Source organism: Notamacropus eugenii, chromosome 5 (assembly GCF_028372415.1).
Source record: "Notamacropus eugenii isolate mMacEug1 chromosome 5, mMacEug1.pri_v2, whole genome shotgun sequence".
Classification (NCBI taxonomy): Eukaryota; Metazoa; Chordata; class Mammalia; order Diprotodontia; family Macropodidae; genus Notamacropus; species Notamacropus eugenii.
In genome coordinates, this window is record NC_092876.1 from 34,351,827 (window position 1) to 34,373,072 (window position 21,246).

The 21,246-nt window shown below is 47.6% G+C and overlaps 2 protein-coding genes across 6 annotated transcripts in view; both read right to left on the bottom strand.

Moving 5' to 3' along the window:
* Nucleotides 1–670: 670 nt before the first annotated feature.
* TNFRSF4 (TNF receptor superfamily member 4) lies at nucleotides 671–19,603 on the bottom strand. Of its 2 annotated transcripts, XM_072608454.1 has the most exons (9): nucleotides 15,797–19,603; nucleotides 15,507–15,694; nucleotides 8,738–15,233; nucleotides 6,449–6,571; nucleotides 3,457–3,558; nucleotides 2,823–2,889; nucleotides 2,382–2,587; nucleotides 1,963–2,079; nucleotides 671–1,710 (listed from the first exon to the last, which is right to left on the bottom strand). In XM_072608454.1, the coding sequence occupies exons 3-9, from the start codon at nucleotides 8,877–8,879 to the stop codon at nucleotides 1,649–1,651; spliced, it is 819 nt and encodes a 272-aa protein (XP_072464555.1). In that variant the 5' UTR covers nucleotides 8,880–15,233; nucleotides 15,507–15,694; nucleotides 15,797–19,603; the 3' UTR covers nucleotides 671–1,648. The 2 variants fall into 2 exon arrangements, with proteins under 2 accessions (XP_072464555.1, XP_072464554.1); XM_072608453.1 differs by lacking the exon at nucleotides 671–1,710 and having other exon boundaries at nucleotides 1,853–2,079.
* Nucleotides 19,604–19,673: 70 nt separating this feature from the next.
* Nucleotides 19,674–21,246, bottom strand: part of SDF4 (stromal cell derived factor 4) — a 54,049-nt gene continuing 52,476 nt past the window's right edge. For all 4 annotated transcript variants that reach the window (XM_072608451.1, XM_072608448.1, XM_072608450.1 and 1 more), the window contains one exon: nucleotides 19,674–20,776. In XM_072608451.1, the coding sequence (XP_072464552.1) occupies nucleotides 20,600–20,776 (177 nt within the window). In that variant the 3' untranslated portion in view covers nucleotides 19,674–20,599. The remainder of the gene's footprint in view (nucleotides 20,777–21,246) is intronic.

Here is a 21,246-nt window from a genome sequence, read left to right on the forward strand (position 1 = left end):
TCTTCCCTCCATCTGTCTGTCTCTGTCTGTCTCTGTCTCTCTCTCTCTGTCTCTCTCTGTCTGTCTCTGTCTGTCTCTGTCTGTCTCTCTCTGTCTCTCTGTCTCTGTCTCTGTCTCTCTCCCACTCCCTCTCTGTTCCTCCACTCCCACCCCACTGGCCAAACAGCCCCCAGGCCCTCCTCAGTTTCCAGGTCTGCCTACGAGCCCAAGAATTTATACAATAAACCACATACAGAGGCTCAGCCCCCACAGTCAGCACTGCTCCAGGATGGCTGCTCCCAGCTTTCACCACTCAGCCTCAGAGGGGTAAGTTCAGCTCACCAGAAGTGGCTCTGGCCACAGGCCAGGACACCCCATAGGGGTGAATATCCAGGGCAGACAAGCCTGCATTATTTGGTCACCCTCCCCCACATCCAGCAGCTCAGCACTCTGCTACCAAAGAGAGTGGGGGCTGTGTCCAGAAATGGGGAAGTAGGAGGGAGGGCTGGAGAGTAACCAGCCATAGGGGGAAGTGATGGGAGAGAGAGTGTTAGAGACTCAATACATGGGGTAGGTCCAAGGAAAGGGAGGAGGCAGCATGTCTGGAAAGTGGGACAATGCCCAGGGAATAATGACCAGGCATTTCTCATTTCCTTTTCGAATGGGAGGAGGTGAGGGCCATAGAGAGAAATGAAGAGGATGAAGGCTCTTTTATGGAAATGTGAATCAGCATGAGGGCTTGGCCCAGGACTCTGGGGATCATGGGAACAGAAGGAGGAGGAAGAAGGGAGACCAGAAATACTCCTCTTCTGAACTGGGGTTGCACCAGGTCAGCAGAGAAGATGGGGCCGTGAAATTAGTCTACACTCAGACCAGAGAAGACAGAAGCAGGCACGGGGCTCCTTTCGGCATGGAGAGATGAAAGGAGACAGGATAGTCTCTGACCACCTACCCTTCTTTAGCCCCTGGAGCATCTAGATTTCTGTCCCTGGGAATCCTTCTGTGTGAGATGTCCCACATCTGTGCTTTTGCAAAATGGTTAAACACTCTTCAGAAGGTCCATAAGCACAGCTGAAAGGCCCCTTCAAGGTCATCTCATTTTGGAAAAGAGGAAGTTGAGGCCTAAAAAGTCCAAGGGACTCTCCTAAGACCACACAATGTAAGTGAGAGAGCCAAGACCCCTGCCTGTGCTCCTTCCACTGGGGGAGAAACCATCAGTCAACTGGAGTCAAGCCTGACTTTCAAGCAGAGGTCAGATGCCACTGGTTGGACATGTCAAAGTGAGGACTTCTCTGGGTGTGGATTGGACAAGATGACCCTGGAGGTTCCTTCCAACTCTTTGATTCTGAGAGTTTCAATTCTGAGGTTAAATCTATCTATTTGCCATGAGATGCAAGTCCCCTAGAACTCAGATGAGCTTCTAGATGCAATGAACACCAGTGTTTGCCTTCAGAAAGAGGTGCAGAGGAAACCCTAATAACCCCATGAGGTCTAGGAGTCTGGGATGCTGAAAGAGTACCTTGGACCTGGGGTAGGATAGGAGAAAAAGCTGGATGAAGAGAGTCCCCTGAGGCCCCGGCCTTTCCACAGCAGGTCCAGCCAACATGGGCTGGGGGGAAGGAAGAACAGAAGGAGGGAGGGATGGCCTCCATCTGGGGTCTCCATAGCCTCAGACCTTGGCTAGACTGGACTGGTGCTCCTCCTGGATGGGCATCCGGAAATTGTGTGTCCCTGAGGGTGGAGGAAGACGGCACTGGCCATGGAGCAGGTAGAGAGGACACCCCAAAGGTACATCGAGAGAGGCTGATGGAACCACCCACCCAAGCTCTTGACAACCACAGGACCCCAATTCCCCGCCCCCATCTACCTTGGAATGCTACTATCTGTGTGCACGTTCAACTATGTCCTCTCTCCCCGTTCCCCTGAGCTTGTTCAGAAGGTGATGAGAAAGAAGACAGAAAGAGCGGAGCAACGCGGACTCACCTTGGGGCTTCCACACTGCAGGTAGCTGCCTCTTAGACAAGTAGATGCCGAGGATGAGCATAGCCAAGCCAAACAGCAGGAGCAGAAGTAGCACCAGGAAGATGACTGAGAGCGGGGCTGCAAGACAATGAGGCAGCGGTGATGGAGGCGGCCTCCATCCCAGCCCCTGAGGCCCTAAGCTGCTGGGGAGATCTTCCTGGGGGGAGCAGGGTAGGGTCTTGTCGCCATGGGAACCCACCCGCCAAGACCCCTCATTTTCAAGGAGGAGGCTAAGTCCCGAGGTCAAAGCAGTGCTCTAGGATTTGATGCCAGGAGCTCGGCGTCTGTCCCCCAGCCCTGGAGAGCTAGCACGTGGTGGGAGGCTTGGATGGAAGGGAGAGCTGGGGCCAAGGCACAGGTGGCTAGAGGTGCATCCTTACACCAGGGTTTGTCAGGGTGGGGCTGTAGGGTGTTCAACACCACACTCTGTGTGGTGATCCTCAAGTGCACTGTGGAGGAGGTGGTGGCTGGGGTCTGGACAGACGTTGGAGGCCTTCGGGGTGGCCGTGACGACCTGGCATCTTCACATTCAGTGTCGGTCCTGCTGCTGCCAGCTCGTAGGGTACGTTTGCCTATGGCCGTGCAGCTGGGGGTAGGAGTGGAGGTAGGAATGTAGGGGCAGGCCCAGAATGCAGGGAGTCCCTCCCTCCCCCCGCCCCTTCTGCCCAGGCCCCTGAAATCCAGGAGGTGTTGGTGAACATTTGAAGCAGGGGTGGGAGGGGCTCCCTTCAGTTTCCCCCTCCCTCCCTGTGCTAGGAGCTCAGGGCTGGCTGGGGTCTTGTTTGGGTCCCCTTATCCCTTCCCAGCTCTTAGTTACTTACTTGGTCCACGGTTTACACAAGGTGTTTCCTCCTAGGGAAAACTGTCCTGGGAGACATGGGGTGCAGTCTGGAACCAAAGACAAGGAAAGCTTTGCTTAGTGGTTAGTCCTGGGCAGAGAAAGGTGAGGGTTACATGCTTCGTGGGGTGACTTCCCCTCTCTGCTGCTTTCCCACTCTGGAAGAGGAGGGGGGAAATAGGAAAGGGAAGGAGGAAACAGAAAATGATGGGGAGGGGTGGGAAGGGGGAGAGGACAGGGGTGCACATCCCTGACTCATTCAGCATTCTTCAGGCTGGGACTCAGGAAATGCTGGGCTCCCCTCACCTGAGATATGACACTCCCCTACTTCCCCATCCTCTTCTATGCAAATCCATCTATAACCTCACACCTGTACACTCACCTGCACAAATAAACCCACTTACACAGACGTGTCCACATGCATCCACACACGAGTATGCCCCCATATTGGCTCACATGTACACAGCCTACACACACACACACACACAAACACACATACCCCACAACCCATGCCATCCCCCACCCCAAGTCCCTCACAGATTGTTCCCTTGGGGGGGAAGAGAAGACTTGGGGTTTGGGGAGACCTTTACTGGGTGGGGCAAAGAGGAGCTGCTCACCCACTCCCAACTTGAAGGTTTCAACAGGCTGAGTCCCTGGGGTGCACTGACACACGGTGTCACTGGACGAGGTGCAGTTCTTGAAGATCTGGCTCCCACTCCCTGGGCAGCAGGAGAAACAAAAAGGGAGAGTCAATGCAGGGAGTTCCGGGGAAGGAGGATGGGGGTAGGGAGGGGAGTGCCCCCGCAGGAACACGGACCTCTACAATTCCTGACATAGGGCTGCACCTTAAAGAAATGAACAGAAGGGAGTACAGCTCAAGGCTCTTTTTCCTAGTTCAGGACTGACCCTCATATATAATGTATCAAACTATGACAGCTAATGATGGGGAGGAGAAAGCAGAGGAGAAAGCTCTGACCCCAGAGTCAGGGAGACCCAAGTTCAAACTCAGCCTCAGATGCTCCCTAGCTGGGGGAACCTAGGCAAGTCACCTCACCTCTGCCTGCCTCCGTTTCCCCAACTGTAAAATGAGGATGATAACAGCCCCTCCCTCTCAGGGTTGTTGTAAGGACAAATGAGGTGCTTTGTAAACATTAAAAGCTCAATATAGATACAAGCTATATACAGATACACACACAAAACATGTACACACATATACCACACTGTGCTTTGTCTTTGCAGGGGCTGTCCCTCTGCCCTCTCACCCCCAGTTCTGAGGATCCCTTGGGGTTTGAGGTTTGCCTCTGTGATTGAGAAACGAGTACAACACTTGTGAGAGAGCTCCACAGCAATTCGTTCAACACCCCTTCAACTAGCATTTACTGAGACCTCCTGACTCTCACGGGCCATGAGCTGAGTGCAGGGAGATGGGAGGAGGAGTGAGAAGAGAAGGAAGAGAGGAGGAGGGGAGGTAGAGGAGAGGAGCAGGTACATTTCTTTCTCCCCAGCTACAAGGTGTACCTCTTTGGGGTGACTGCTTCCCATCACTGAAATCATTAACTACCAGAACAGATCAGAATTACCAGGTCTTTTCAGGCCTGGGTTGACTTCTGGGGCTCCAGAGAGCACTTCCAGCCTGAGACTGCCATTCATCATACTCACCCACACACACTCACACATGCACGTGCACACACAGATATTCTGCCTCAAACTCCCTCTCTTTACTCTGCCCTCCTCTCTTATGACCCCTCCCCCATTACAATCCCAGGTGACCCTGTTGGGAGAGCTCCTCCAATTCTCAGCCCCCTTCTCTTCCTGCTCAGCAGGTGGTCTTGCAGAGTGGTCTTCTTGCTTCATCACGACAGATGTTTTAGGTCGTTATTGTTGGTTTTGGTGGTGCAGCACATAGACTGCCTGGAATCAGGAACACTTATCTTCCTGATGTCAAATCTGGCCTCAAATACATTAACTGTGTGACCCTGGGCAAGTCACTTCACCCTGTTTGCCTCAGTTTCCTCATAAGTAAAATGAGCTGGAGAAGGAAATGGCAAACCACGCTGGTATCTCTGCCAAGAAAACCCCAAATGGGGTCCTGCAGAGTTGGAAATGACTATAATCAACAGCAATAAAAATTGTTGGATTTGGTTTGGAGGGGAGGGTATGAATTTGGGATGGAGAAAAGGGAAGACAAGACTTCAGTGGTATAGGGAATTCCCAGACGAGAACAAATTTCACCAATGCAGCTCATCACCTGCCCTCCAACATCTTTTGGAGATTTATCTGAGCACTGACATTTAATGTGTGCTTAGAAGTTAACAAAATACCCCTCACACAACCTCATTTGATCCCAACATTCATGGGAGGGATATATGAATGCCTGTCCAGCACCAGTGTATGATGCAGGAGAGGAGAAGAAGAGCCCTGTTTGGGGGGGGAGGGGGCAGATGCCCCCTTCACTGGCCCCACCAAGCTCCTACCTGTCCCCTGGCCTCAGCTCACACAATGCCCCTCAGCTAGAGCACTGTACAGGTGTTGCTGTGGAGCATGTTCATCATGACCACACAAGGGCAATCGACACCATGGCTTAGATCTTTTGGTTTCCAGGAAAGCCTCCTCACGCTTAGAAGGGAGATTTTCTCAGACAGAAGGCTCACTGGGCCCCAAGCCTGAGGCCAAAGTCTGCCCAGAATGTTAGAACCTGCAGGGTTGGCAGGGCATTCTACTGCCATCGTATCCAAGAACCTAAGGGCATGTCTACACCATGGTGAAGTGGGAGAAGACAACATCCCTGGCCAGAAATTTAATTTCCAGTCATACAATCACAGGATTTAGAGTACTATGGTATCTCAGAACAGTAAACCTCAGAGCTAGGAGGGCCTTAGAACAGGGGATGTCAGCTGAGTGGGGACTCAGAATATGTAATCATGACTGGGAAGGCTCTGGAAGATGATCTGGCAAACAAGACCATCCTTTTACAGAGCAGGGAGATGTGGCCCAGAGAGGGGGAGAATTTCACTCAAGGTCATGAGTCTGTCATGATAGGATGAGTGGGTGTGGGGCGGGTTGGTTATGGCCACCATCTTTGGGAAGCACCAGGCTTACGACGAAGACCAATAAGACATCCAAAGAGTGGCTTCCAAAGATTAGGGCGAAGCAGCCTTTGGGGTCAAATTAGGTGGGTTTTCTGAGATTCCCAGGCTCAGAGGATTGATTGACTTCCATTTCTAGACAAACCTTTTTGGGGAAAATCTGATATCACTCTTGGGTACACTGAGGGTGAGACAGCTGGACTGGGGGAGGCCAGGGGTGATGGGGGTGATGGCCAGGCCCAAAGGCGCCTGGCCTAGGTAGCTCTAGGGTAGATGAATAAAGGCCAAGGAAGGCATGGAAGAAGGTGAGTGACCCCAAGGCTCCCTAAGCACTGAGTCATAGGCCTGGCCATAGACTTACCAAGGGAAGGAGGGAGGTAAGGAAGCTGGGTCACAGGCAAGACAAGAGACAAGTATTCTCTCAGCCCAGGGTCAGGGCATTCTCTTCTAGACTGGGGAGCAACAGGGAGGGGTGGGAGCACAGGGGAGGGGAGCACCAGGGAGGGGTGGGACTAGCCCTTACCGACATTGCACTGAGTGCAGGACTGGCATAAGTGATAGTTGAAGCCGTCGTTGAAGAGCCTCTTGGCACAGGGTTTGCACTGAGTGTCTTCTTTATCCGTACAGCGACTCACCATCTCAAAGCCTGTAGCGTCGTCAGGGGAGCCAAGGCGATTGTCAGATGGTTACCTGGTACCAGGGGCAGCTTCTCATCTCAACACCTCTCCCCACCCCCAGCCACTTCCCTACTCCTCCCTGGCCACACTGGGCTGCCAGCTAGTCCCCTAGATGACACGTCATCTACCACATCCACACATTTGCACGAGTCACGCGTGGGAAAATGTGCTGTCATCTTTGCTTCTCAGAATTCTTGCCTTCCTTCAAGGCTCAGCCCAGGCATCATCTCCTCCAGGAAGCCTTTCCAGAGCCCCCAGCTATTGGTGCCTCTTCTCTCCTCAGGGATGTGCCTCATCTGGAATTATCCTTCCAACTCAACATGCATTATTAAGAACCTACTATGTGTCAGGCACTATGAGAGATGCTAGGGACACACAAAAAAAACTTGAACAATCCTTGTGGATCAGCTTTAACTATGGAGCTGGAGTGGAGGCAGAAGAAGATACATGGAGAAAGTACAGTATGAGGAAAGATGTGTTTTAGATTTTGTTAGATTCAAATCCTGCCTCCAATGCTTCAGGCAAGCTCCTTCCCCTTTCTGAGTCTGTTTCCTCTTCTGTAAAAAATAGCCAGTTGGACTAACTGGTCACTGGGGTCTCCCCTAGCTCTACATCTATGGCCCTCAGCTCACCAGTCTGGTACGGGCCAATCCAGCCTCAGGTCAACCTCCTCTGACCTGGCACCAAAGTCTATCCGAGGTCCACCTTTCCAGACTTCACCCACTGCACATTTCAATCATACAGGAATTTTGGCTCCTCCCCAGGCTCAGCACTCCACCCCCCTGCCTCTCCCACTGCCTCCCTGAGCCCCCAAACCCAACACACTGGTGAGAGATGAGACGGCCCACAGCCAGGACCAGTGGGCATCGAGTCTAAATCAGAGCCTCACAGAAGGGACAGCCCATGCCAAATGACATTAAACACTAATTATTAGAGGGTGGCATCCTTGTATCATGGAGGCTGCTGGTGACGTAATGGATAGAGCGTCAGGAAAGTCCGAGTTCAAGTCACAACTGAGACACCTACTAGTTGTAGACACCTACTGGGCAAGTCACTTAACCTCTGTCTGCCTCACTTTCCCCTGTAAAATGGGGATAACAGCACCCACCTCCCAGAGTTGCTGTGAGGCTCAAATAAGATAATATTTGTAAAGTTCTTCACATAGTATTTGGCACATATTAAGTGTTATATAAAAATGCCTCCTGCAGCTTTTGAGTCAGAAACTTGGGTTCAATAACTGTGTGATCTTGTACAAGTCTGAGCCTCAGTTTTCCCATCTACAAAACGGGGGTGAGGATGACATGCTGCCTCAGAAGGCTGGATGTGGATGTCCAAGGCAGTTAAATGACTGGTCCCTAATCTCTTAAGCTTCCTTCCCTCTGAGTTTACCTCTCTGTGTGTCTTATTTGTACACAGTTGATGGAATGTTGCCTCCCCGCTTAGCCTGGGAGCAGAGACAGTCTCTTGCCTGTCTCTGTGTTCCTGACATTTAGAGCAGTGCCTGGCACCTGGTGTATATACATCTGGTGTATATACATACATATAAAACATACGCGCAGCTAGGTCTTGTTTCATAGAGGTCTGGGCCTGGAGGCAGGAAGAGTCAAGTTGAAAGCCCATCTGGCACTTACCAGCTGTGTGACCCTGGGCAAGTCACTTAATCGCCTGCCTCTGTCTCCCCAACTGTAAAATGGGGATCATAGTTGCACCTACCTCCCAGGGCTGTTAGGAGGATAAAATGAGATATTTGCAAAGCACTTGGTGTAGGGTCTGACACACAGAAGGTATTGGTTAAATGTCTGTTCCCTTCCTCCTTCTCCTAATAATACTTGTCAACTTTTCCTCTCAACTTTCTCGCTCTCTCTTACTCTCTGGTGCAGAATTCAGGATTTGGAATCAGATGACCTCAGTTTGAATTCTGCCCTCTCTGCTTATTACTGCCTGTGAGACCTTTAACCTATCTGGGCCTCAGTTTCTTCCTCTGCAAAATGTTCAGCTTAGATTAGTTGACCTTAGAGGTCCCTTCCAATTCTAACCCTGTAATTCTATGAAGCCCTTCCTCCCTCCCTCCCAGACCTGGCTGTCCCTCTCCCTCCCTCCCAGCTTTGGTTGCTCCCCTCTACCCCAGGACTCACCGGGTTTACAATATTGGCAGCATTTGCCAGCTGAGCTGTAGGAGTTCCTGCCACACTGGTGCAGAGAGGCCAGGTGCAGCTGGGCAGTGAGGAGGCAGATGAGTATCACGGGCCTCCACGGATACCGACACCACTCAGTCATCTTCCTGCCTCCCTCTGTTCCACGGACTCTGCCTGCACTGAGAGCTCAGGACGCCAAAACCCTTCCTCCTTCACAAGGGAAAACCCCTTTCGGCGGATGTTGAGGTGGCTGTTTTTTCACAGAATCACAGAATCTCAGTTGGATCAACTGCGGAGGCCCCCTACCACATTCTGCACCTGGAAAATGCACACTCTCCTGCAGCATACTTGAGAGGGGGTCTGTCATCTTTGTCTGAAGATTGTATAAGGAGGATTCTGCTCTCTCCTCTCCATGCGTGAGAAAGAAACTTCCTAAAACCAAGCCTCAACTGACTTCTAACTGCCTCTATTGCTCCAGGTCCTAGCTGGACCTGGGAGCTGCCTGGGTCAAGTCCCTCCTTTATCGAGGTCCCTCCCAACACTTGAGGACAGCTCTCATGTGTCCCCTCCATCTTCCCGTACTCTGTTTTTCCTTCTCCAGAACAGACACGCCTAGTTCCCTCAACCTGCCTTTATGACATGAACTAGAGACCCATCACCACCCTGGTGATCTTCCTCTAGATTACCAACAGTTTATAAACCCCATCTGTTAAATATGAAACACAATATTCCCTACGTGATCCGATCAGGGTAGAGAATACAAGACTGTCATTTCCTTATTTCGGAACACACTATGCCTCTTTTAATTCTTTTTGTTTTTTTCACATTCTACAGTTATTTTTTAAGCAGAAATTTCTTTCTCCTTCCACTGGGCCATTCTCCCTCCCTCTTAATAGCATTTTATTTTTTTCCAATTACATGTAAAGATAGATTTCAACAGTCACTTTTATAAGACTGGATTCCAAATTTTTTCTCCCTCACTCCTTGCCCTTTTCCTTCCCCTAAGATGGCATAAAATCTGAAATAGGTTATATATGTACAATTAATTATATAATTAATGTATGATGTACAATTAAATATATCTCCACATCAGTCATGTTGTGAAAGAATCAGAACAAAAGGGAAAAACCACCAGAAAGAAAAAGAGAGCAAACGGTATGCTTCAATCTGTATTCAGACTCTACAGTTCTTTGGATGTGGATAGCATTTTCCATCATGAGTATTTTGGAACTGTCATGGATACTTGCACTGCTGAGAAGAGCTGAGTGTGTCAAAGTTGATCAACGTGGCTGTTACGGTGTATAATGTTCTCCTGGTTCTGCTCCTTTCGCTCAGCATAGATTCATCTAAGGCCTCCCAGCCCTCTCTGAAGTCTTCCTGTTCATCATTTCTTATGGCACAATAGTATTCCATTACATTCATATACCACAACTTGTTCAGCCATTCCCCGACTGATGGGTATCCCCTCGATTTCCAATTCTTGATCACCACAAAAAGAGCAGCTATACATATTTTTGTACATGTGGGTCCTTTTCCATTTTTTTATGATCTCTTTGGGATACAGACCTAGTTCACTGTGCTTCTTCAGCCTAAGAAAGTATTTGCCTTTTCAGATGCCATATCAAATTGCTGATTCATATGCTGATTCCATCAAAGCTCCAGCACCCATGTAAGATTTCCTTGTATTCCCTCTTCAATTAAGCTCAATGTGCTCATAATCTCAAGAGCTGAAGGGAATTTTGGAGCCAATCCAGTCCAACCCATATGTGTCTAGAAACCACCTCTATAATATCTCCAACAGTCTATGTGACAACTTCAAGTGAGGAAACAGCTATACCTCCTAAAGCAGCCAGTTTCATTTTGGGGTAGCTCTAATTATTAAATAAAAAATGTTTCTGTTGTCAGGCCTGAAGTGGACAGTCTGAAGTAGTTATCCATCTCAGAAATATGAGATTTAGAACTAGAAGGAGTCTCAGATAATCTAGTCCAATTTTTCCAATTTATGGACAGTAGAAGGACTGCAAGGGTTCACAGCATCATCAATGAAGAGCCAGGAGGGCACTTGGAGGTCAGTGCCATCCCCTTTCATTTAACAGAGGGTTTTCTTAACTTTCCTATTTCTGCCCTTTAGTCACTCGGGTTCCAAATCTTGGCATCATCCTCTACTCCTTGCTTCTCAGCCCTGACTTCCAATCAGCCACTGAGTCTGGCTGATTCTGCCTCCACCTCAACTCTGGCATCCAACCCACTTGCCTCATGAAGCTTCTCCTCTGGTTCACAACCTCATCTCCTCTCCCTTGGATTATTTCTATAACCTCCTAATTGGACTCCCTGTATTCCCGGGACTCCCCTCTTCCAGACAGTGTCCACGTAGTCACTAAACTTAGCGTGAAAGCCCAAGGCTGGCCAAGTTACTCAAGATTTGGTGGCTTGTTGTCCAAAGGCTCAAATACCATTTTCTTTGGCATTAAAAGACCTTCACAATTGAGATCCATGCTAAATTTCCGGACTCATTACACATTATTCCCCTCCATGAACTGTACCATTCAGACAAGTCAACTTTTTTTTAATTTTTAAAGATTTTTCTCACTTTTTTAACATTCAAATTTTTTAAATTGAGTTCCAAATTTTCTCCCTCCCTTTCTTCCCTCATTTCTTTCCTCCTTCCTAAGACAGTATAAGTCAGGGGTTTGAGTCCTAAATCTTATATTTGTATAAGTCAGGGGCAGGGAACTCAACTAAACTGAGTTCCAAATTTTCTCCCTCCCTTTCTCCCTTCATCTCCTTCCTCCTCCCTAAGGTGGTATAAACCAGGGGCAGGGAACCTGTGGGAAACCATGTGGCCTTCTAGGTTCTCAAGTGTATCCCTTTGACTGAGTTCAAATTTCACTGAACAAATCACATTAATAAAAGAATTTGTTCTGTAAAACTTGGACTCGTTCAAAAGGCCCCACCCAAGGACCTAGAAAGCCACATGTGGCCTCAAGGCTGCAGGTTCCTCATCCCTGCTATAAGCAATGTAATGTAGGTTACACATCCAATCATGTAAAATATATTTCCATATTAATGTTGTCAAGGAAGAAACAGACCAAAAGGAAAAAAAACGTGAAAAAAATAAAGTGAAAATAGTATGCTTCGATCTCCATTCAGACTCCGTTAGTTTTTTTCTCTAGATGTGGACAGCATTTTTTAGTCCTTTGGAATTGTTTTGGAGCACTGTTTTTCTAAGAAGAGCTAAGTCATTCACAGTTGATCATTGCAATATTGGTATTACTGTATACAATGTTCTCCTGGTTCTGCTCATTTAACTTTGCATCCGTCTTTCCAGGTTTTTCTGAAATCACCTTGCTTGTCATTTCTTAGTTAGCAATAATATCCCAGTACTATTATATACCACAACTTGTTTAGCCATTTCCCAGTTGATAGGCATGCCCTCAATTTCCAATTCTTTGCCACCACAAAAAATGCTGCTGTAAATATTTTTTTGTATATGTCCTTTTCCTTTGTTAAAAAAAAAATCTTTGGGACACAGACCTAGTAGTGGTATTGCTGGATCAAAGGGTATGCATAGTTTGGTTGGCCTTGCATGTTCCAAATTGCTCTCCAGAAAATAGTTGGATCAGTTCACAACTCTACCAACAATGCATTAGTGCTTCAATTTTCCCACATCCCCTCCAACATTTGCCATTTTTCTTTTCTCTCATATTAACCAATCTGATAGGTGTGAAGTGGTATCTCAGAGTTGTCTTAATTTGCATTTCTCTAATCAATAGTGATTTAAAGCATTTTTTTTAATTTGATGATAGATAGCTTTGATTTCTTCATCTGAAAACTGCTTGTTCATTTCTTTTGACCATTTATCAATTGGGAATGATTTGTATTCTTATAAATTTGACTCAGTTCTATATATATTTGAGAAATGAAGCATTTACAAGAGAAACTTGCTATAAAAATTGTTTCCCAACTTTATGCTTTCTTTCTAATCTTGCCTGCATTGGTTTTGTTTGTACAAAACCTTTTAAATTTAATATAAACAAATTATCCATTATACATTTCATAATGCTCTCTCTCACACCTCTCCAAAAATTCTTCCCTTCTCTTTAGATCTGACAGGTAAACTATTCCTTGCTCTCCTTGCTCACTCTTTGTATCTAAATCATGTACCCATTTTGCCCTTTTCATGATATATGCTATAAGTTGTTGGTCTATAACTAGTTTCTGCCATATTGTTTTCCCAGCAATTTTTGTCAAATAGTGGGTTCTTGTCCCAAAAGCTGGGGTCTTTGGGTTTATCAAACACTAGATCACTATCCAAGCCAACTTTCTTACAGTTGCCTATATTTGAGATTCCTATCCTCATGATTTTTGCACAGGCTATGTTCCCCCATGCCTGCAATTGGAACCTGAATGGGAACTGGTCCAAGCAATCCTTGTATAAGAATCCCTTCTACAAACATTCAGTCAGGAACAGAGAGCCCACTGTATCCAAGACAGCCTATTCAAACCAGTCAGTCAGCCAGCATTTATTCAAGCCAGGCACTGTGCTAAATACTGAGGGAACACAGAAAGATAAAGGACAGTCCCAAGTCTCAAGGTGCTCACTGTCTAATTGAGGAGACAACATGTATGCCACTATGTACAAACATGCTTTACTCAGGATAAAATGGATATACTCAATGGAGGAAAGACACAAGAATTCTACTTTGGGACAGCCTAAACCTGCCAATCTGTAACAGCTACTGATTGACTGCTCCCACATCTGTCTATGAGGCCAGGCTAATTCTTCTTCCAAAGACCTGAAGGTTCTCATGTCCACCCATCTTGTCTACCTCACACACACCTCCCCCTAACAAACCTTCTCTTTCCCAATCTAAACATCTCTAGTGCCTTCAAGGGATCCCCATATAACATGAACTCAAAGTCTTTCAGTATCCTGGTCACCCTCCCCTCTGGTCACTCTCAATGCCCTTCCTTGATCAAAAAGAACACAAAAATCCCAATGAGGGCCAAGCAACACTGAGGACAGTAGGACAGAACTTTCCTAGTTATAGGCACGAGACTTTTCAATATAATTTGAAGTCATATCCGTTGTTTGAGGGGGAGCCTATCATACTGCTGACTCATACTGAGTTTATTAAAACCCCCTGAACTCTTCCCACAGAAAGCCCTGCATCATTACTTTTTTTGACAGAGAAGTGTAGTGCATTGATTTGTTATGTGTATGTGTGTATGTGGGGGAAATAAAGTAGAAGAAAGTGGATGGATTTGGGATTTGGGGCAAGGCTTCCTTTTCTCTTCAAGGGCTGCATTTGTGAAGCTTTCCCTAGCTTCAGGTGCTACCTCATGTCTTTCCTGAGATACCCCCTACCATTTATGGGGGCCTTGACCCAGATATCACTCTGCATCTATTTTGCATGTGTTTGTGCACATGCAGACCCTTGCACCTCCAATCCAGCTGGGGGTGGTCAGGGAAGGTTTCACCATGGAGAATGGAAGATTCAGAGATGGAAGGGACCTTAGCAATCAAGTACTTCACTGGGAAAGAAATGGAGACCCACCCCCTTCCCACTCAAAAAAAAAGGAGGTGATTTGCCTAAGATAATGAATGAATGGAAATGCATTTGGGGATGCAAAAACAAGGAAAGGTTAGGGTTAGACAAGACAGGTAGAACTCAATGGCCCCCAGATCACAGATTCTAACTTTCTGACTACTGTTTTTGATCAGGACATTAGTCCTTCTCCTACACCTCTCCCATTCATCAGAAGTGGGTAGTGGTCATCTGTTTCGACAAGCCTTGGGAGTTCTGTTCGACATCAGGCACATTACAGGGTCAATAAGTAGCCTCTTCTATATGCCTCAAACACCACTAATCACCTTTTTCCTCGACCCTTACTAAATGAACATTTTAAATTGAGGATTTAGAAAGCCAAGAGTCTTGGAGATGGAGACTTGATGAGTCAGTTGGGATCCCATCAGACCAATACCAATTTGCCATGAATTTTCATGGGACAGCATATATATTTTGACTTACAAGTATTGGCACCATCTCATCTTCTCTGACCTGGAGCCTGGTATCTTTGAGGCTTCAATCTCCAACTCCATGTGGAGGACAGCTGTCCATTCACTCAGTGGTCAGCTCCCTTATCTACAATGCTTCCTATTTTTATGTCTTAGCCTTTGTTGTGAAAAACTAGCCTTGCCATCTATCCTCTGTCATCCCGAGACACTGGGAAAGGAAACTGTACAGTGGAAGCAGGAAGAGAGGCTGAGTTTTTATGGGACATGGGCAGGAGACAGCCACAAGAACATCATCACCTGCTTGGCTCGCTCTGGTCTTCCTGCTTCCTTTCCCATATGTTCCAAGGCAAAAGTCTTCCCAACTTCTCATGAACAAAAATGTTTTTCATCTCACTGCTGGGTTGTTTCATGAAGGGTAGACTTGAGTTGACATGCCAACCTCTTCAATGTTTCTGTGAGTAAAGTAAGATTATATCCCTGGAATTATGAAATTATTGGAAAAGTGTAAAAATCACTGTTACATATACATATATGTGTATATATATACACACATACATTTATATATATAATACACACACACACAAATATATACATATATGTATACATGTGCATACATATGTGTACAATACACATATCTATATCTATAACAAGCATGGCACAGTCCTGGGACCACACACACATGCTGCTGCATGTGTAGCAGCATGAGGGGAAAGAGAACATTAACAACTGAATGAACCAAGAAAGGCTGACCCCCAAGTTGAACCTTGATTGAAGAAAAAGATTCTCTTAGGCAGATGGGAGAAAGGAAGGGTGTTCTAGGGATGGAGGCAGCTTGTGGAACCACACGGGGACGTGACTTGGGAACGGTGAGATCATCTCTGCTTTTAGTCTTTCACTTATGAAAATAACTGAACTTGTGGCTCCTTCAGTTTCCTCATCTGTAAAACAAAGATGATAATAGCACTTACAGGGTTGTTGTGAGGATCAAATAAGAGATTTCTAAAGTTTTTAATAATAATAAAATAATGTCATTAACTCACATCCTGTCTGAGCAGTGGGTCTCTTCTAGGAATGCAGGGATTGTTAGGAGTTCAGATGTCACTGTTGCCCATGAGGATATACTCCAGGCAGGAGAGGGTGGGGAGAAATGAGAAGCATGTTGTACCTTCACATATGTTACTAAAGAAAAACAACACCCAGCCCTGAAAAAATAACCCTCCTTTCCTCCTTGGTTTCATCCCTAGTTGGGTATTTTTTTCTTCCTCTGGTAGCTACTGGAAATCCCCGCTCCCTCCCCAGGCCTGAGCAGCTACAGGTGAAGGGAAATCAGGCTTCTTGATGTACAAGCCTCAGTCCCCACCTGCTCGGGCAAACTTCCCTTGGTTCAATGTTGGCGTTGTGACGCCATTTGATCTGTGCTCTGTGCTGTGCTCTGACCAACAGGCGGTCTGTGGGCCCTGTGCAGACTGAATGCAGAATAGGTTTGGGGTGTGCGTGTGCAGTGATAGTGGTCATGACTTGTGGGGAGAGGGGAAGCATCAAGATAACGTTAGCCAGGAAGCATTTATGAGTACCTAGTGTTTGCCAGGCCTGGGTGCTAAGAGCTGGGGATACAACACTGCTAAGTGACCAGGCTCCCTGGGCCTGTTTCCTAGGCGGTCTCTGAGGATTCTATTGGTTCCAGACCTAGGATTCTTTCATTCACACCAGGTTCTAGAAGTTCTGGGGGCAGAGCAGGGTTCCTAAGCTCAGGACACAGTTTACCTAGATTTTAACAAAGCGTTTGATAAAGCATCTCAAGTTATTTTCGTGGAGAGATGGATTGGGCAGGCATAGACTCAGAACAGGTCAGAGGGTCAAAGAGAGCAGTAGTTAACGGTTCAGTGTCAGCACAGAAGGTGTCCAGTGGGAAGCCCCAGGGATCCGTGCCAGTGGCTTAGATAACTGGCCCAAGGATAAACAGCTGGGGCTGGGGATAGATAACATAATGGATGCCAGAATCAGGATTTTAGAGTGCTGGGCTGCATCTAATAAGATGCATTTCAATAGGAAGGGAACAGGCACTCCTTAAATGCCTACTATGCACCCACCACTACTTACAAATATTATCTCACTTGATCCTCACAAGAGCCCCTGCAGGGCGGATCATACCCTTTCCACATTTGAAAAACCTAGATTAGACAGAGGTTACGTGACTTGCCTGGGGTCACACAGCTAACACACGCCTGAGGTCATTTTTGAACTCAGGTCCTCTGACTCTGGGCAGCTAGATGGTACAGCAGATGGAGTGCAGAGCCTAGAATTAGGAAGACCTGTGTTCAAATCTGGCCACAGGCACATACTAGCTGTGTGACCCTGGGTAAGTCACTTTACTCTGTTGACCTCAGTTTCCTCATCTGTAAAATAAGCTGGAGAGGGAAATGGCAAACCAGTTCAGTATCTTTGCCAAGAAAACCACAAAAGAGGTCACAAAGAGTCAGATACAGTTGAAAAACAACTAAACAACAACTTCCTGACCCCAGTCCCATCACCCTATCCCCTGTACCATGTAGGAGGACAGGGATGTTTGCTGCAGTCTAGCTCTGAGGGGTAGGTGTCACCAGTACTCAGAAGTATTTTCCATCACCAGAAACTCTACTAAATATAAGGCAGGGCTAACAGTCTCACACAAGAACAACGGTCAACTTAAGGATTCTTATTCTGTTCACATTTCTATTTTTGGGGCTGACGGCCTCTTTTGAGAAAGGGCTCTTGCCCTGATGAGAACTACCATGTCCCCCCTTGTGTGAAAATCACATGCTCTTACAGAATGTGGCTTCATTTCCCCTGTGGCCTGTGACAGAGGCTGAAGTTCTTCAATAATCAGAGTTGGACATAGATGTATAAAGACAGAGTCAATTTGAAAGCCTGGCTGTGAGTCTTCTTGGCTGTGTCCACATAACTGGAAGCCAAGTATTGTTCACACCCAGGACCTTTAATGGTTTGGTTACAGCTAATACTAGCAAAAACCAAAGCTTGATTTTAAAGCCCTTTAAATTTAGGTATTTAAACTCAAAGAAGGACAAAGTTTTCCCCTTGTCTATTTTTATGCAAACTCTGCCTACTCACAGTTAGGTATACCACAAGAATCAACTTTCAGTGATGTGGGGAGCAAGCCCCCAGACAGCTGGGAGATTCTAGCTCGGTCACATTTAATGCAAGTAGCTGTCTTAGCAGATATTGTTAGGGAGGGGGAAAATACTGTCTCTACAGGCCCTCTGGAAAGAGTTAGTGAGAGAAAACCCAAGAATTGCCATGGAACTTAGTCCTGGTCACAATCAACAATTCACATCTACAATGGGAAACTGGTCAGTGGTGGGACAGACATTGTCCTTCACCTAAAATGTGCCTACTGCTAATAGATGACATTGATAAAGTGCATTACAGTTTGTAAAGCTCTCACTTGCTTCTCATGATTCTGTTAGGAAGGACAGGAAACTGAGATTCACTCAGGGAAATTAGTGAGAGATACTGTGGATGGGGCCAGCACTCCCTAAATGGCCTCTGAGGGCCTGGGACTTGCTCACACACCTGGTGTCCAGAGCCAGGTTCTGACCCATTTGATTCCACATCCAGCACTTCACCCTCTGTATCATGCAGCTTTTCTGCAATGGGCTGAAGCTACGGGCTTCCTAAAGTTGACAGTCTCGATTTAATTAAGAGGTTGGAGGCTGTGGACAATTGGCAAGGGAGAGGGGGTCCTAGGGTAGCAACATGACTGAATGGGATTTCTGTCCAAGGGTGAATGATGCAGCTAGTCCCTGCCTCTCTGTCCCAGGTGGGGTCCAGTTTCTGTGGCCATCAGAACACACAATCCTGGGAGGAGGATCTTAGTAAGTGTGGACTGTGTACCACAGCCAATAAGCCAAATGAAACTTCTGCACGACGTGAACATTCCTGTATCACAACACGGCACACACCTGGATAGGCATGCTGCCTATCCAGGCACGTACGTACTTGTCTATTAAAATCCTTTCAGGGATCCTCATGTGCTCCCCAACACAAAAGCCCACTTCTCCAGGGCCAGTCCTGCCCAGGCTGATACCCTAGCTATGACTCATGGCACCCAGATGACTTGAAATAACCCAGGCGGATGCTGGGTGTGAGGAAGCAGGCAGCAGCACGTCACCAGTGAGGAGAAGCAGTAAAGATGCAACTGAGGATAGGAAGGAATGGAAAAAAACCATCACATCCTGAGGAGGCAACAACCAGACAGCTATACGTACTGAGTGGCACACTCCAAGAGATGGAAAAGGCCAGAAAGCCTCTGAAGACCAGGAAGATCCTGGGAGGACTCCTAGGGAAATGTGGGTAAGAATGATCATGGAGAGGAGGAGCGCCCACCGGGCAAGTCAAGTCAACCCTGCTAAATCTGCTCTGCTCCAGCACAGGGCCTGGCACATAGTAGGTACTTAATAGATGCTGGCTGACTGAGGACCTTTGACAGGGCTGTTCTTGTGGCAAAGCAAGCAGCATCTATTTCTGCTCTCTCAATAATATATATATTCCCCACTCTTCAGGGACACATCACTGAAGGGAAGGGTTGGGTCCCTCTTCAGTTTGGTCCCCCCATCCACACCTGGAGACTCTTAGCACACCCTCCCAACACAAGCCACAGTGCGGTCCAAAACGATGATTCATCACTTCCTCTGGCAAACTTACTCCTTTTCATGTCAATGACAGCAGCTACCAGTGGGGTCTGGGGTGACTGCCAGGGTGGCATGGGGTGACTGCCAGGGTGGCACAATGACAAAAGGACAAGATCTGAGGACCTGGCTTCAAGCCTCACCTTGGCCATTTACTGCCTGTGTGACCTTAGACAAGTCACTCCCAGAACCTCTAGCCCCATGTCCTTTCAATAAACACAACAAACCAAGCTTTCAGAGGCGAATTTTAATAAATCTGAAAAAAGAAAAACGCCGCTGGGACAAAATAATGTAATGGGAAGGGCAGGGGAGGCCAACACAGACCTGAGTGTCTTGAAGCGACCTGATGGGTCTGTTCTGAGTGGGACGGCTTCGTCATCAGGGACAAGGAGGAAAAGCCCGTCCCCTCCAAACTAGAGCCCTCCATCATACAGGGTTTGGCCACACCCAAGCACGCCCCAAGGATCACTCCAGAAAAAATAACAGTGGAAATTATGCTGCTCTTGTCCAGTTGAGACCCTCCAGCCCGGATGAATTCCAGGGATCAGCTCATTTCAAGGCCACCATAGTAAACATGAACGTTAAGTCCCTTTCCCATGGCTCTGGGGCTAAGCCTGGGGCGCTCCAAGGCAGGCCCCACTCCTACCCCAGCACTCCACACCACAGGGTGTGCTGCGAGCACCTGATGGACCCACCTGGGTCACTTACACTGAGCTGTGAATGCCCATCCCTGAACTTCGTGCCAGTCAAGCGCTGGCCCCAGGGCTTGCTTCTTCCTTTCCACAGCTTGCTCTGCTCTAAGCCACAGAGAAGCCCCCCACGTCCACCCGCAATCCCACTCAGCTATTTCACAGGTGTGTGTCATGAGTCAAAGGAGGGGTCTGGCTGAGAAGATGATGGTTGGCTCTGAGAAAACCACTGCGAGTGGCCACTGCATCACAGAGCTGGGACGGGCTGCAAGAGAACGGAAGCCATGTTTAGAGTTCTGGGTGGACGGAAGGTGCTCTGTCTCAGAACAAGGTGAGGGCGTGTACGCACACGCACACACACACGCACACAACACAAATAGCAGCAAGAGATTGTATCTTCTCGTCAGTGGGGCAGGAGCAGGGTGAGAGCGCAAGAAGGTGCTGCGAGCTCCTTGGAAGGGCCCACACCTCAGAACTCCTCGTGAACGTTCCGGGCATAGTCCATTAGCTTGCTCCCTGTGAAGTACTCCCCATATTTCAGGATCTCCTCTATCTCCAGGTGGTGGTTCTGGTTCTCATCAGCCACTGCTATCATCTGCTTGGCCTCGTTGAGGGCGTTGTATTCATTCATGGGGTCCATGTACTCCTACAAGAAATAAATCATCAGAAGAGCCTGAGGGCGGGGAGAGAGCAGAGGTGAGGACCCTGTCCTGACCCCCTTCAGCTCCCTGACACACCAAACCTCCTCTAGGTTTTCGGCATTCAGTGGCACTAAAATACATTTTTTACTCACAAATGGCCTTTCCCAGTCTCCCAAACAAGAGTAATATGAGAAAAAGTCCTTTTCTAAGCTGAGTGTTTCCTCTAAGCCCCCTGCTGTCAGAGCTGCAGAAGGTGGCTAGCCAGGGCAGCAGGCTGGAGATTAAAGCTGAACTCACTGCGGGAACCTCAAAAGGAAGGACAGTTTTGACTAATAATGGGCACCTGTCAGACCAACAACCTATTGCAGCTAGGCAGGGGATGCCACCTGTCAGCTGCCATGATGCTGTCAGGTCTCAGGGTTATCTTCTTACTAGTCTGGAGCTGCATCTCCTACATTATTCCACTTCTTATTCA